A 17,649-nucleotide genomic window follows, 5' to 3' on the forward strand; every position below is an offset into this window, starting at 1 on the left:
ACTGTGCTTCATTTTATACCTTCATTTATTTATTTAGCAAGAAGAATCAAGTAACACACATTAGAATGGCTAGTATTAGAAAGACTGATTACAGAAAGTGTTGGTGAGGATCTTGAATACTCAAATTCTTACACACTACTGGTGGAAATGTGAAATTCTATGACCACTTTGGAATGGTTAGGCAGTCTCTTAGAGACAAAAATATTAACCTGCCATCTGACCCAGGCATTATACTCCTAGATATTAACTCAAAAGACTAAAACATATTTTTATATAAAGCCTTGATATAAATGTCTATGGTAGATTTATCCGTAATACCTCAAAACTGAAAACATAAAATTAATAAAATAGATTACTGGATAAAACATTGTATTCTATCCATACAACAGATTACTCAGTGATAAAAGAATAAACTAATCATACACACAACAATAAAACTCAAGATAATTATGCAGTAGGAAAGAAACCACAAAAAATGGAATAAAGATTTGCTTTATTCAACCTCACATCTACAGACAGCTAATATTTGACAAAGGTGCCAAGAAAATACAACTGAGAAAAGACAGTCTGTTCAATAAATGGTGTTGGGAAAACTGGACAGCCACATGCAAAAGAATGAAAGTAGCCCATTATCTCACACCGTACACAAAAATACACTCAAAATGGATCAAAGACTTGAAGCTAAGTCCTGAAATCATAAAACTCCTGGAAGATAACATAGGTAGTACACTCTTTGACATCAAGCTAAAAAGAATCTTTTCAAATATCACGTCTTCTCAGACAAGGGAAACAAAATAAAAAATAAACAAGTGGGAGTTCATCAGATTAAAGAGCTTTGGCAAGGCAAAAGAAACTAGAAATAAAACAGAGACAACCCACCAATGGGGAGAAAATATTTGCAAATCATATATCTGACAAGGGGTTAATCTTCCCAATATATAAGGAACTCACACAACTGAACAATAAAAAAACAAACAACCTGATCAAAAAGTGGGCAGAGGATACAAACAGACATTTTTCCAAAGAAGATATACAGATGGCCAATAAACACATGAAAAGATGTTCAACATCACTAATCATTAGGGAAATGTAAGTCAAAACTACACTAAGATACCGTCTTACTCCTCTTAAATAGCAAATGTTGGAGAGGGGGTGGAGAAAAGGGAACCCTCATACACTGCTGGTGGGAATGCAAACTGGTGGAGCCACTATGGAAAACAGTATATGGAGATTCCTCAAAAAACTAAAAACAGAACTACCGTACAGCCCAGCTATCCCACTTCTGGGTTTCTACCCAAGCAACTTGAAATCAACAATCCAAAGTAACACATGCACCCCTGTTTGTTGCAGCACTCTTCACAATACCCAAGACTTGGAAACAATCCAAGTGCTCATCCACTTATGATTGGATAAAGATGTGGTATATACATAAAATGGACTACTCCTCAGCCATAAAAAAGGACAATTTCATCCCATTTGCAACAACATGGAAGGACCCAGAGGGAATTATGCTGAGTGAAATAAGCCAGACTGAGAAAGACAAACACCAGATGATTCCACTCATTTGTGGAATATGAACAAACACATGGACAAAGAAAACAGTTCCATGGTTACCAGGGGAAGGGAAGTAGGGGGTGGGCACAGGCAGTGAGGGGAGCACTTATGTGGTGACAGTCAAGAAACAATGGAGAACTGAAATGTCATATTGACGTAAACTATTATGAACTCAACAAAAAAAAAATCACAGGAAAGGGGCTGGCCCTGTGGCCCAATGGTGAAGTTCACGCACTCTGCTTCAGTGGCCCAGGGATTAGCCAGTTCAAATCCTGGGTGTGGACATGGCATTGCTCATCAGGCCATGCTGAGGTGGCATCCCACATGCCACAACTAGAAAGACCCACAACTAAAAATACACAACTATGTACCATGGGTCTTTGGAAGAAAAATGAAAAATAAAATCATTTTTAAAAAAATCACACAAAAAAAGATTTGCTTTATTTAAAATTCTAGAAAAGGAAAGAATCTATATAGAAATAAAGTCAAACAAATGGTTGTCTAGGGAACAAAGACCACGGAAGGCAGGGAGGAGGAGATTCGCTGGGGGCAGGATGTAATGTGCGGAAAGACTGTTATGTTCATTTTATTCATGATGCTGGGTTTACCAGTGTGTGTTTGCATGTGCACTTGGATCTGTTTTTGTGGGCTGGGTGGGATGAGAATGTCCTATCCACATACACATACATAGTTTTTTACAAATATATTTCAAAGTTTATGGATTAAATATGTGCTATTTAATGTGTAAATCATACCTCATTAAGGTGTTGGAGAATTGTTTCTACATAAAATTCTGCATTTCCCACTTTGCTTGAAAGCCCAGGAGATTTGAAATCACTGTACAGTTTTCTTAAAGCTAAATTTATTCAATACCATAATGATTCCCACTTCTCCAAGTTATTGTGAGAATTAAAAAGAAAATACTCAAAAAGTAAGAACTCAGTGTGTTTTCTTACTTTTATTGATCCTCAGAGGCCAAGGGAAATGCTATCATGACCTGCACATCACAGTCGGTAAACTGAGCCTCGAGTAGCTCCAGCATGCCACCGAGACATTCCCTAGTGGGGAACCCAGTGAGACCTCAGTACGCTACAGCCACTCCTGCCTACAGGGACAAAGAGGTGCCTTGCCCCTGACTGTCACTGCACACAGGTGGAGAAGACAGGTGCAGCTGCTGCAGAGTGAATGGGCACCTCGGCTCTTCGCCTCTTCCAATGGCCCAGGCAAAAGGTCACCTCTAGTTCCCATTTTATACAGGAGGAAACGGTCATTTTCTGTAAGCTCCAGCAATGGATGGGGATCTGAGATTGAAACTCTGGCACCCTGGGGTGTTTGATCACTGCCCTCCTCTTCCCCTCCCCATGGGGCTTTGAGCATCCAATCCATCCTGATGCCACCAAGTCCCCCATCTGCTCCAACCTACCAATGACAGATGAGGAAAATGGGCAAACACCACAAGGCAAGACTTTATTGTATTACTGAATGTCTGGACTTAAGAAACAGATGGGGAATGTATTAACACAAATTAGTATTTAAAAAGTATGATGTATGTGTCCATTACATTGTGCAAAGCATAAAAAATTTTGAAGAAAATTAGGATATATTCTTCCAGTACTGAAAGTTATTCCATTATAAAAGGAAGTCACTCGTGTATTTGAGAATGAGTAAAATTCCAACACACATCTTTGTTGCTTCAGTCCTATTTGTCAAAGAAAAGGGAAACAGCCAAAGTTCATAGAGGAATAAGAAAAAGATATCAGCAGACATTTTATCACAAACATATAGGCAGCAAACGAACATCTGAAAAACTGCTCATCAGGAATCCTTAGGGAAATGCAATTAAAACAACAGTGAAATAGCACAAAAAGGTGGTAAAAAGGCCAAATTAGAAATGATTCACCGGGGCTGGCTCCGTGGCCCAGTGGTTAAGTTCACATGCTCTGCTTCAGCAGCCCAGGGTTTTGCCAGTTTGGATCCTGGGTGCAGACAAGGCACCGCTCATCAAGTCATGCTGAGGTGGCGTCCTGCATGCCACAACTAGAAGGACCCACAACTAAAAATACACAACTATGTAACGGGGAGTTTTGGGAGAAAAAAGGAAAAAAATAAAAATGATTCACCACATTTGGTACAGCATAAGGACTTTCTACATTGTGAATTCTCCAGTGGTAAATGAGAGCCGAGTTTTAGGAAATCATTTTTGACATTCCCTGCACTCATTAGGCTTGATGCAGCATCAACAATCGATGTGGAGTAAACATAGCTAAAGAATTTTCCACATTTGCTTGGCTCCTAAGAACTTGATCCAGTGTCAAGTCTCTCATGTTGACAGAGTGCAGAGCTTTGGGTTAAAGATTTCCCACATTGGGTGCGCTCACAAACCCTTACTCTAGTATGAACTCTCTGGTGTTGAGTCTCAAGCTAAAGGCAAAACATTTTCCACATTCACTATACTCATAAGGCCTTTACCCAGTGTGGACTCTCTGGTGTTTACTAAATTGGGAACTATCCCTAAATGACTTCCCACATTCAGTGCACTCATAAGGCCTTTCTCCAGTGTGAACTCTCTGGTGTTTATTGCAATGTGAACTACTCATGAAAGATTTCCCACATTCACTGCACTTATAAGGCCTTTCTCCAGTGTGAATTCTCCGGTGTTGAGTAAGTGTCGAGCTATTGGTATATGATTTCCCACATTCACTACACTCAAAAGGTCTTTCTCCAGTGTGAACTCTCCAATGCTTTTTGAGTTGGGAAGGATCCCTAAACAATTTCCCACATTCAGTGCACTCGTAATCCCTTTCTCCAGAGTGAACTCTCAGGTGGTCATTGAAATGTGAACTATTCCTGAAGGATTTCCCACAGTCACTGCACTTATAAGGCCTTTCTCCTGTGTGAATTCTCCAGTGTCGAATAAGTGTTGAGCTATTAGTATAAGATTTGCCACATTCACTACATCTATAAGGCTTTTCTCCAGTATGAACTCTCCAGTGTTGAATAAGATGAGAATATCCTCTAAAGGATTTTCCACATTCACTGCACTCATAAGGCCTTTCTCCAGTGTGAACTCTCTGATGATCACGAAGGGTGCTCCTAATGCTAAAAGATTTCCCACATTCACTGCACTCATATGGCCTCTCTCCTGTGTGAACTCGCTGGTGTACAACAAGACTGGATTTTTGGATAAAAGATTTTCCACAGTCACTGCACTCATAAGGCCTTTCTCCTTTGTGAACTCTCTGATGATTACTGAGGTTGGTATGAGATGGAAAAGATTTCCTAAATTCGCTGCACTCATAAGGCCTTTCTCCTGTGTGAACTTTCTTATGATGATAACTGAGGGTCCTCATGGTGGTGAAAGATTTCCCACATTCACTGCACTCATAAGGCCTCTCTCTTGTGTGAACTCGCTGGTGTCTAACAAGATGACATCTTTGGATAAAAGATTTCCCACATTGACTGCATTCATAAGGCCTTTCTCCTGTGTGAACTCTCTGATGATCACTGAGGTTGGAACCAGATGAAAAAGATTTCCCACATTCACTGCACCGATGAGGCCTTTCTCCAGTATGAACTCTCTGATGAGAATGGAGTTGGGAGACAGAGATAAAGCACTTCCCGCATTCATTGCACTCATAAGGCCTTTGTTTAGTGTGAATTCTCTGATGACAACGGAGGCCAGGAGGAGAGAGAAAAGACTTCCCACACTGACTACATTCATAAGACCTTTGTTCACTATGTACTCTCTGGTGTTGAGTGAGGTAAGATGGATGGCTAAAAGATTTCCAACATTCACTGCACTCATAAGGCCTTTTCCCTGTGTGTACTCTCTGGTGTAGAATCAGTATCGAGCTGTTGTTAAAAGATTTCCCACATTTACCACACTGAAAAGGCCTTTCCCCCATGTGTACTCTCTGATGGAGAATGAGTACCGAGCTGTTGGTAAAAGATTTCCCACAATCGCTGCATTCATAAGCGTTTTTTCCAGTGTGAACTCTCCAGTGTACAATGAGATAAAATTTCCGTTGAAAAGATTTCCCACACTGAGTGCACTCATAATGCCTTTTTCCTGTGTGAACTGTTCGTTGTCGAATAAGGATAGATCTATGGCAAAAAGACTGTGCACATTCACTGCACAAGTAATTTTCTCCAGAGTAGCTTCTCCAGGGATAAATGAGGACAGATTTTCGGTTAAAGGATTGTCCACATTTGCTGCACTTGCACTGCCTCGCTCCAGAATGAATTTTTTTATGCTGACTGAAGGTTGAGGTTCGCCTAAAAGATTTGCCACATTCTCCACACACATAAAGCCTTCTTCCAGTGTGGACTCTCTGGTGAACAACAAATGAGGATTTGTACCTGAATGCTTTCCCACATTCACGGCACACAAAACACTGTCTTCCACTGTGGACACCCTGGACCTGAACAAGTGTGTGTTTGGGACCAAAAGATTTCTTGCACTCTCCCCAGGTGAAATGACCTTTCCTGCTTTGTAAAGTGGCCCTACACTGGGTGATTTTGGTTGGCTTCTCAGTGTTGTGAGTGGCATATTGGTGGAGATATCCAGAGGTGGCCACAAAGTCCTTCTCAACTTCCTCGTGGGTAAAGGGATTCTCTGACAAATGGAATCTGCAGCTCTTCACAAGCAAGGCCATGTCCATACTGCTTCTGAAGGGCTTCTCTCTGATGTGCTGCTTCTGGTATTTTTGGAGGTTTGCACTGAAATAAAATAGTTTTGTACACACCTCACACGCAAACGTATTCTGACTGTGTTGTGTTCCCTGGTGGTCAGCCAATTGAAAAATATCTCTGAAGACCAGACTACATGACTCACAGGTGTGGGTATTCTGTGAAATCAGACCTGTCTTGGGAGTCGTGGCCTGTGACACACCTACAGAAATGCTGTGTTCAAAGGGAGCCTTCGCATCCTCTGTTGCACTCCAGCAATCTGAAAACAAAGAAACCCTGGTGAAGCACATGTTGACTTTAAAGGGAGGGAGAAATCCATCACAAATGTGCATCTGTCACATCTAGGAAGGGGTCTACGGAATGCTTTTCCATACAAGGGAGCTGGAATCCAATTGGGGAAGTGGCTACAGGGCATCACCGGGTCCCTAAGGCAAAAGAATGATGAAGACCTCACCAGGGAAGAAGATAAGGATAAGCTGTGACACAAACAAAAAGGTATATTTTAAAACTTGTTCCTTTGAAAAGGATTCCTGCAGGACCTTTACTGCTGGTGATATGAGGCTGTATAAAAGCATATGTCCTGGGGCTGGCCTGGTGGTGCAGCAGTTAAGTGTGCACACTCCGCCTCGGCAGCCCAGGGTTCGCCTGTTTGGATCCCAGATGCAGACATGGCACCGCCTGGCAAGCCATGCTGTGGTGGGTGTCCCACATATATAAAGTAGAGGAAGATAGGCATGGATGTTAGCTCAGGGCCAGTCTTCCTCAGCAAAAAGAGGAGGGGATTGGCAGCAGATATTAGCTCAGGGCTAATCTTCCTCAGAAAACAAAAATAAAAAAGCATGTGTCCAAACCCAGGGAAAAGCAATTGCAATAGAATAGCTGCTTTTCAAGACAATGTAAAAATGTGGCACATGTGACCCAATGTTGCAAAGCAATAGATGAAAAGTTATGAGAGAAATGGGTGAGGTATGAAGTACACAGAGGTCAAGATTCTCCCTGGGTTAAAAATCAGAGTGGAAAAGACAAGTAGGAGAACTGACTAGAAGACAAAGCACCAACCACGGGGAAGGAAAAAGTAGAAATGATGTGTGGCACTGCAATGACAACAAAACACTAGTTAAATGATCTGAACACAGTCCTGGGTCACACCCTCCCAAACCACAACAGGTCGAGGTACCTATGAATCCACCCTGGAACCTTGGCTATTGAGAATCCCTACAGTTTCTGTCACCATTGATCTCAGCTGATGGAGCTGCAGTGATTACATGGCTTATCCCTCCCCAGAGCCAAAATTGCCACACTGCACACAGTCACCTCACAACCAACACAAGGCGAAGGCCTTTCCCCACCAAAACCAACTGCTAAAGGTTGGAAGAGGTGACTGATTCATCAAATGGGGAAACATTAACAAAAGGCTATAAGGAACATGTAAATCAAGGAAACACGACATGACCAAAGGAGCACAAGAAGTTTCAAGCAACTGAACCCAAAGAAATGCTGATCTACAAACTGCTGGACAAAGAATTCAAAATAATTGTTTTAAGGAAGCTCAGCAAGAGCCAAGAAAACACACAGACAACTCAGTGAAATCAGGAAAACGTATATGAACAAATCAAAAAGGTGAGATTTAGAAATTATTAAAAAAAAAGATCAAACAAATTCTGAAGTAGTAAAATACAATGAACAAAATGAAAAATGCAATAAGGAGCATCAACAACCAATTCAATCAGGCAGGTAAAAAATGTGTGATCTTCATTCAGGTCATTTCAACTCATCCACTCAGAGGAGAAAAACGACTGAAGAGACTACATAAATTATGGGATGCCATCAAGGGAAATAATATGCGCATCATGGGAGTGCCACAGGGACACATGAGGGAGAAAAGGGCAGAAAGCTTATTTAAAGAAACAGTGGCTGAAAACTTCACAAATCAGAAGATGGATGTGGACATCCATGCACATGATGCTCAAAGGTCCCCATACAGAGCTCATTATCTAGACACATTATAACAAAACTTGCAAAAATCAAAGACAAAGAGAATTTCAAAAGCAGAAAGAGAAAAGAAACCCATCGTATACATGGAAACTCCCATAAGGATACAAGCAGATTTCTCAGCAGAAACTGGGCTGACTAGGAGATGGTGAAATGAGAAATTCAAAATGCTGAAGGAAAAAAAATGAGAAAAGAGAATGCTTTATCCATCAAAGCTGTCCTTGAAAATGAAGGAGAGATAAAGACTTCCCTAGGCAAACAAAAGCTGAGAGAATTCATCACCACTCTATCGGCCTTACCAGAAATGCTAAAGGGAGTTCTTGAAGCTAAAATGAAAAGACGCTAATTACTAATAGGAAAATACAAACCACACTGTTAACGGCAAGTATATAGTCAAATTCAGAACACACCAATACTGTAACATGGTGGTATGTAAATCACCTAACTCTAGTATAAAGGATAAAGACAAAAATATTAAAAACGACTGTAGTCAAAATAATTCTTTTTTTTCCCTTTTTGAGGAAGATTAGCCCTGAGCTAACACCGGTGCTCGTCTTCCTCTACTTTATATGTGGGAGGCCTCCCACAGCACAGCTTGACAAGCAGTGCATAGGTCTGCACCCAGGATCTGAACCAGCAAAACCCGGGCCACCGAAGCAGAACATGAGAACTTAACCTCTGCGCCACTGGGCCAACTCCCACAATAATTTCTTAATGGTTACACAATATAAAAACAAATAAACTGTGACATCAAGAAGATAAAATGCATGGGGGTGGGAAACTAAAAAGGTACTTTTTTGTGATTAAGTTGCTATCAGCTTAAAACAGACTGTTTTAAGAAAAGTGCCTGGTACCCACAAAGCAAAAACCTACAAAAGATAAAGAGAAAGGAATCAGAGCATACCACTATGGAAAATCATCAAACCACAAAGGAAGACAGGAAAAAAGAGACTATAAAAGAACCAGAAAACAATTAAAGAGATGGCAATTGACAAGTCCTTACAAAATTCTCCAAAGACACACAGTGGCTGACCAGATAAACAAAAAAAGATCCAAACACATGTTGCCTACAAAAGACACACTTTAGCTCTAAGGACACAAAGAAACTGAAACTGAAGCAATCCAAAACATTATTCCATGCAAATGGAAATGAAAAGAAAGTAGCTTATACTTATAGGTGGCTATATTTATAACAGACAAAATAGACTTGACCTCAAAACCTGTCATAGGAGACAAAGAAAGTCATTAGATAGTGATAAGTCAATTCACCAAGAGGATGTAACAATTATAAGTATACATGCACATAACATGAGAGCAGCTAAATATATTAAGCCAGTATTGACATATTGAAAGGTAAAAAACAGCAACAAAATACTAATAGCCGACTTCAATACCCATCTTTCAAGAACACGTGGATCATCCAGATAGAAAATCAATAGGGAAATATTTGATCTGAACTGCACTTTACACCAAATGGACTTAACAAACATATACAGAAAATTCCATCCAACTACAGCAGAATACACATTCATCTCAAGTAGACACAGAAGATGGTTTAGGACAAATTATATGTTAGGCCACAAAACAAGCCTTACCAGATATAATGAGACTGAAACTATATCAAGAATCTTACTCGGGGCCAGCCCCATGGCGGAGTGGTTAGGTTCGCGCACTCCACTTCGGCGGCCCAGGGTTTTGCTGGTTCAAATCCTGGGCGCAGACATGGCGCCGCTCATCAAGCCATGCTGAGGCAGCATCCCACATGCCACAACTGGAAAGACCCACAACTAAAAATATACAACTATGTACTGGAGCACTTTGGGGAGAAAAAGAAAAATTTTAAAAAATTTAAAAAAGAATCTTACTCGCCTACAAAGGTGTGAAACTCGAAATCAGTAACAAAATGAAAGCTAGATAGTTCATGAATATGTGGACATTAAAACACACTCCTGAACAATCAGTGGGTTAAAGAAAAAAATTGAAATGAAAAATAAAACTATCTTAAGAGAAACGAATTTATCAAAAGCAGTTCTGAGAGTCAAGTTTATAGCAATCAATGCCCACATTAAGGAAAAAGAAAAAATCTCAAATAAGGAGCCTAACTTTACCCCACAAGGAATCAGAAGAACAACAAACTAAGCCCACATTTAGGAGAAGGAAGGAAAAGAACAAAGATCAAAGCAGAAATAAATGAAATACAGACTGGAAAAACAATAGAAAACCAACAAAGCTCAGAGTTGGCTTTTGAAAAGAAATAAAATTCGACAAACCTTTACCTAGACGAACTTAGAAAAGACTCAAATAAATAAAATCAGAACTGAAACAAGAGACATTAAAGCTGATACTGCAGAAACACAAAGAACTTAGACTAGTGTGAACTGGATTGACTAGAAATGGATAAGTTCCTAGAAACATACAATCTATCAAGGCTGAATCATAAGAAACAGAAAATCTGAATAGACCAATAACAAGTAAGGACACCGAATCAATAAACAATATCCCAACAAAGAAAAGCCCAGGACCAGATAGATTCACTGGTCAATTTTACCAAAGATTTTAAGGAGAATTAACATCAATCCTTCCTCAACTCTTCCAAAACACTGAAGAGGACGAAAGATGTCCAAACTCAATTTACCAGGCCAGCATTACCCTCATATCAAAGTAAGATAAGGAAACTACAAGAAAATTAAATTACAGGCCAATATCTTTGATGAACATAGAAGGAAAAATTCTCAACAAAATATTACCAAGGCAAATTCAACAGCATATTCCAAGACTTTGACACTATGATCAAGTGGGATTTATCCCTGGGATGCAAGGATGGTCCATCATATCCAAATCAATAAAAGAGATACACCGTATTAACAGAATGAAGGATAAAAATCACACAACCATTCAGTAGATGCAGAAAAAGCACTTAACAAAAATTGAGCATACTTTCATGTTAAAAACTCAACCAATCAGGTATAGAAGGAACATATCTCAATATAATAAAGGCCATATACAATAAGCCCACACGACCATCATACTGAATGGTTAAAAGCTAAAAGCTTTTCCTCTAAAAGCAACAACAAGACAAAGATGCCCACTCTCCTCACTTCTACTTAACAAGTTCTGAAGACCTACCCAGAGCACTTAGGCAAGAAAAAGAAACAAAAGGCATCAAAATTACAAAACAGGAAGTAAAACTGTCTGTTTGCACAAGACACAATCTTATAGATAGGAAACCCTAGACTCCACCAAAAAAAAACTCTTAGAACTAAGAAACGAATTCAGAAAAATTGCAGGACACAAAATCAACATACAAAAATCAGTTGCGTTTCTACACACTCATGGTGAAATATCTGAATAAGAAATTAAGAGAGCAATCACATTAACAATATCATCAAAAACAATTAAATACGGGGCCGGCCCTGTGGCTGAGTGGTTAAGTTCACACGCTCCACTTAAGCAGTCCAGGGTTTTGCCAGATCAGATCCTGGGCGTGGACATGGCACCGCTCGTCAAGCCATGCTGAGGCGGCATCCCACAGGCCACAACTAGAAGGACCCACAGCTAAAAATATACAACTATGTACCAGTGGGCTTTGGGGAAAAAAAGGAAAACAATGAAATCTTAAAAAAAAAAAATTAAGTACAAATAAATTTAACCAAGGAAGTGAAAGATCTAGCATTGGAAACTGTGAGACACTGATGAAAGAAAGTGAAGACACAAATAAATAGAAAGATATCCCATGTTCTTGGATTGGAAGAATTAATACTGTGAAAATGCTCATATTCCCCAATGTGACATACAAAAATCAATGGAATTTCTATCAAAATTCCAATGGAACTTTTCACAGAAATAGAACAAGAATCTGAAAATGCATATGGAACCACAAACAATCTCAACTAGCCAAAGCCATTTTAAGCAAGAAGATCAAAGCTGGAGCTATCAACTTCCTGATTTCAAGCTACATTAGGAAGCCATAGTAATCAAAACAGCATGGTACTGTTTTGTGTTTGTGTGGTACTGTTTAAAAACACACACAGAGGAATGGAACAGAACAAAGAACCCAGAAAAAGTCCCAGGCATATATGGTGAACTAATCTTTGAGAGAGGTGCCAAGACCACACAATGGGGAAAGGATAGTCTCTTCAATAAATGGTGCTGTGAAAAATGTATATTTACATGCAAAAATATGAAATTGGACCCCTATCATCTACCACTAATAACAATGAACTCGAAATGGAATAAAGAGTTAAATGTGAAACATGAGAATATAAAATCTCTTGGGAAAACATATAGAATAGGCCACTGGACAGTGGTATTGGCAATGATTTTTTTGCATATGACACCGAAAGTCCAGAGGAAAAACATCAAAACTAAACAAGTGGAACTATATCAAACTAAAAAGCTTCTACACAGCAAAGAAACAACCAACAAAATGAAAAGCAACCTTCAGAACAGGAGGAAATATTTGCAAGCCATGGATCTCATAAGGGGAAACTATTTTGAAAGTATAAGGTACTCATACAACTCAACAGCAAAACAATAATCTGATTAAAATACGGGCAAAGGATCCGATTAGACATTTTTCCAAATTTGGTATACAAATGACTAACAGGTATATGAAAAATTGCTCTTCCTCACTACTCATCAGGAAAATGTAAATCAAAACCACAACAAGGTATTACCTCACACCTTAGGATGTCTATTATCACAAAAAGAAGAGACAAGTGATGGCAAGAACGTGGAGAGAGGGAGCCCTTGCATCCTGTTGGTGGGAATGGAAATTGCTAGAGCCATTATAAAAAAGAATATGGAAGTTCCTCGAAAATTTCAAAACAGAACTACCATGATTCAGCAATCCCATTTCTTGGTATATATCCAAAGGAAATGAAATCAGAATGTGGGAGAGATAATCTGTCCTCTCATTTTCACTGCAGCATTATTCACAATACACAAGATATGGAAACAACCTCAATGTCCATAAATGAATAAACAGAGACAAAAGGTGGTATATGCATATGCTAGGATGCACATGCAAATACACATGTACATGTACACACACACACACAAACCCCTCAGGTATTACAAAGCCTTAAAAAAGAAGGAAATCCTGCCATGTGTGACAATACAGATGAATCTGTAGGGCATTATGCTAAGTGAAATAAGCCAGTCAGAGAAAGACAAATACTGTATGATAGTACATGAGGAATCTAAAACAAACAAACAAAACAGGGTGAATTTATAGCAGGTACAATGCAAGGGGCTGAACAGCGAGACAAAGGGGAATTGTTGGTCAAGACGTATGCACCTTGAGTTATAAAATGAATAAGTTCTGAAGACCTAATGTACAACATGGTGATTATAGGTTATAGTACTGTATTTTAGACTTGAAATTTATTGGGAGAGAGTATCGTAAGTTTTCTTACCAAAAAAAGCCAGTAACCATATGAGGTGACAGAAATGTTACTTAACTTGATTATGGATGTGTCATTATTTCATATGGATATTCAATTATTTCATAATGTACACATATATGAAATCATCATATTGTACACCTTGAACACATACCATTTAATAGAACGACAACGCTGGAACAAAAAAAAGAGATCCAAACAATACAAACCCTGTAAGAGGGTCTTAAAAGTAGCCCACGATCCAGGTAAGTAGTGACCATGACAACACCTGCAATTCCACACACAGGCAGGCACGAGGACATGTCAGCTAAAAGAAGCCATCAAACCCTGGGATACAGAAGTGTCATGGATCTGGACACATTTACCCAGCCACAGAGAGGGCAAGCAAGGTGCCATCCACTAGCCTCACTGCAAGACTATTGACCTGGAATCCTTCCCTGTGAGGGCTCAGTACAGAGGGTACTGGGGCTGCAGGGGAGAGAAGAGGGCGGTGCACACACCCAGCCCTAGCAACACAGCACCACCCAGAAAGAAAGAGAAGGATGTAATTCCCACAGTTCACATGTGAGAAGGAAAGAGCACCTCCTAGGGAAAAGGAGTGGGAGGAAATACAGAGCCTAGTCCAGGTCACGGGGAGGGAGAGGGCCTTACCCAGTGAGGATATGAGCGCAAAGTTCTCCAGCATCACATCGTGGTACAAGTCCCTCTGAGCTTCACCAAGGAGCCTCCACTCCTCCCAGGAGAAGTACACAGCAACGTCTCCAAAAGTGACACTGTCCTGTCAGGATGGGGACAGAGGAAACCATGAACTTTCTCCCTCTCAGAACCCACAGGCCCTCACCTCGCACATCTACTCCGCACTCTTCCTCCTCCAGAGCTCCCCACCTCAGAGGGGTTACCAGGCCCTGCTGCCACTGACACCCGCTCTCTCCTCAGGGTCCCAATCATCACTGTGTTCAGCCCTCAGAAATAACAGGCAAGGGGACACACAGATGCCACCCAAGCTCTGGGCCTGGCCGGCAGCGCCCCATCCCTCCTGTCAAGCAATTCCCCTGCATCTTCCAGAGTGTAGCTACAAGACACAGCTAAACGTGGGCTCATGCTTCACCCCTAAGTCCCCACTACACGGGCCTTGGGGCCCTCAGCTCACAATACCTATGTAAATGCAAACCATGATGGAGACACCACATTCTCATGTCTTCAGTCCCCACAGCTCTGCCACCTCCCTGCCCTACAACACGGGCATCTCCCTGCACTCACCCATGGACGAGACACATGGCACCCAGAGAGCGCTTCACAAACTCAAACACAATCCAGTACCTTCCCAGTCCTCGGATGGATCCCACAGCCAGGGAAAGCCCCAGATGCTGCTTTGAAGGCCTCCCCACCTGCCTCTGATCCTTGCTTCAAGATCAGCCACCCAGAACCACATGTGAATTTCAGATACCCATGACCCTCCTCCACTTCTGTGATGCACTTTCTGTCCTCTCAGCAGCCACAATCTGCCTCTCCCCACTTAATCTCCCTTAAAACCCCACCCGTTACAATCTCCCTGCCAGGCACAGTGACTTTCACAACTGACTACATTCACCCCAGATCTTACCCAACAGCAAGACTCGAACACCCCAGACCCCTCACGGCTCAACACACAATTCTGGTGAATGTGAACAGTAGAGAATTCGCAGGAGCCCCAGTCTGTCAACTTGTCTCATTTACTCCTCTGCCTCTGAAGGCATCTTCCACCGACTCATCCCATGGAAGCCTTGGCCACCTGCCAGATCGTGCTCTCTCCCACACCTTTCCATGGGGACAGCCCTCCCTCACCTGTGTTTCTCATACTCAGGTACCTCAACCAGGTGCTAAGCAACAGAACCATTCCTCAGCATGCACCCCAGTCTTTCTGACTCGCTAACAGCATTATCACTATATCCCGAATTCCACTTCTCAAATGTGATCCACAGCTCCACCCGGGTCCACACAAGAGCCACAGTAGCCATTTGAAAGTCTCCATCCTGAACCCCTCCCCAGATTTCCAGACCTGCCCACTTGATGCCTCCGCTCACTGTTCTGAAACATGTCAGACTCTTTAACAGGGCCCGAATAAAACTTCTGACATTCCCAAGGAAAATAAACGTACCGACAACTTCCACATCCCACTTGATGGAGCTTCCATCCCTTCAGCGGCTACAACCCAAAACCCTGGAGTCACTCCAAACTTCTTCAACTTTGTAGCTGTTGGCACCATCAAGTCAATTCAGACTCCTGGAGATCCTGTGTACATCAGAGTAGAGCCCTGCCCAGTCTTTTTTGCTCCATCTTCTCAACTTCCTGAGCCATGACAGACAATACTCCACTGCTAATCATAGAGTTTTCATGCCCAATTATTTGGAAACGGGTGGCCAGGTCCTTCTTCCTATTCTGCCTTAACCTGGAAGCTCTGCTAAAATCTGTCCACCATGGGTGACCCTACTGGTATCTGCAGTGTTGGTGGCATAGCTTTCAGCATCACAATCATAAGCAGCCACCATATTATGACATGTGACAGAAACGTCATGTGGTTCCCTGACAGAAACAAACTCAGGCTGCGGCAGTGAGAGTGCAGAATCTCAATCACTGGACCACCATATGCTGGTTATCTATTCCTGGGATAACCTTCCACACCTGTTTATCCTGGTGGCCAGAAATCGGAACACCTCTACGACCCTGGGCCTGCACTCAGAACACAGGGTTTGGGGGTATCCTCAGGGTCCCCGCACCCGAGAGCTGTGAATGCAGCAAGTGAAGAGTCTCAAGACGCCACAATCACGGACATCACACGGCTGGTGTTAGTACCACTGAGGGGTTGGGACACCCTCTCCTTCCCTGTGCAAGTTCTGTAAATGCTTTTTCTGTCCCAAAACCTGTGGGGAGAGGCAGGCCACTACGGCTGGACCCCGCCCCGCCCTGCGACCCGGTGACCTCGGCTTCACTCACTGACCTCCGGGCCTCAGTCCTCAGAGCCGCCTCGGACCAGCTCTGCGCCCTCGGACCAGGACTCCGCTCCCTGCGCCTCCCCGGCCTCCTCACCCCTTCCCGTCCGTTCTCTCCGAGCAGCTCCTGGACAACTTTTTAAACCCCAACACGCACCGCGTCCCTCTCTGGTCACAGCCCTCCCTGCACCGGGGCCCTCGGACTGAAGGAGCAGCCCCTCCCCTGCCGGTGCAGGGGGCACCCCTCCTCACACCGTCCCCTCCGGCCCCTCGGCCCGGGAACCCCGCCCGCAGCCACATGTCCACATGTCCCACGAGCGCCTCCCCGGCCCGGCCCCGGGGCCTGGGCTGCAGGCCCGGGAGCAGCGCCCGCCCGAGGGCTGGAGCTCGGGCTGCGCTGCGGGCGGGGCGGGCCGGAGCCGAGCGCTCACCTGAGCCGGCTCCCTCCGCGCGGCCGCCGCCATCGGCCTCGGGGGCGGAGCGGGGCCGGGAGCGGCGGGAGACGAGGCGCCGGGTGCGGCGCTCCCTGGCCCGGGCCTGGCGCGGGGCTCCGGGCGGCGTCGCCGAGCCTCAGAGTCAAGCGGACGGCGCCGCCTCTCGCGCCTTCTTGGTCTCGTCACCTCGATATGTGACACAGCGGTGCGGAACCAGAACAAAGCCAGAACGGCCAAAATAGTCGCCTCCTCGAGGACACCGGAAGTGCCGCCCCGAGGAGGTCAATTCGCACGGAAATGCCTTCACCCTGATCTTTGATTGGCTCATCTGAGCACCGGTCCTTCCGGGTAATGTAGTTCCCAGCGTTCTCGAGACCGTAGGGAAGGGTGTTCTGCATCCGGACCCGCGAACAGTGAGGAATGCTGAGAATTGCTGCCCTCACTCAGAAAGAGGGGCTTTCCTCCTTGTTAGAGGGAGTGAACACACGTAATTTCAGACTCGCTGAAACTCACCCTGCTCCCACAGGATAAAACGATTATCTGAGATGCTCCCAAATCTACTGATCCACATTGTCATGTCATTCCAGAGTCGGTCTGACATAAAAT

At 43.1% G+C, this 17,649-nt stretch overlaps 1 protein-coding gene across 3 annotated transcripts in view; it reads right to left on the reverse strand.

The window, feature by feature from the left end:
- Positions 1 to 17,331, reverse strand: part of LOC100062745 (zinc finger protein 814) — a 100,756-nt gene extending 83,425 nt beyond the window's left edge. Inside the window, exons 1-3 of one of the 3 annotated variants that reach the window (XM_023651518.2) lie at positions 17,041 to 17,331; positions 14,292 to 14,418; positions 8 to 6,502 (exon numbers count right to left, since the gene is read on the reverse strand). In XM_023651518.2, the coding sequence (XP_023507286.2) occupies positions 4,020 to 6,502; positions 14,292 to 14,418; positions 17,041 to 17,073 (2,643 nt within the window). In that variant the 5' untranslated portion in view covers positions 17,074 to 17,331 and the 3' untranslated portion in view covers positions 8 to 4,019. Of the gene's footprint in view, positions 1 to 7; positions 6,503 to 14,291; positions 14,419 to 15,777; positions 16,154 to 17,040 lie in introns of those variants that run through there. The other 2 variants (XM_070225035.1, XM_023651517.2) reach the window with 2 other exon arrangements.
- Positions 17,332 to 17,649: the final 318 nt, after the last annotated feature.

Source organism: Equus caballus, chromosome 10, assembly GCF_041296265.1.
Source record: "Equus caballus isolate H_3958 breed thoroughbred chromosome 10, TB-T2T, whole genome shotgun sequence".
Taxonomy (NCBI): Eukaryota; Metazoa; Chordata; class Mammalia; order Perissodactyla; family Equidae; genus Equus; species Equus caballus.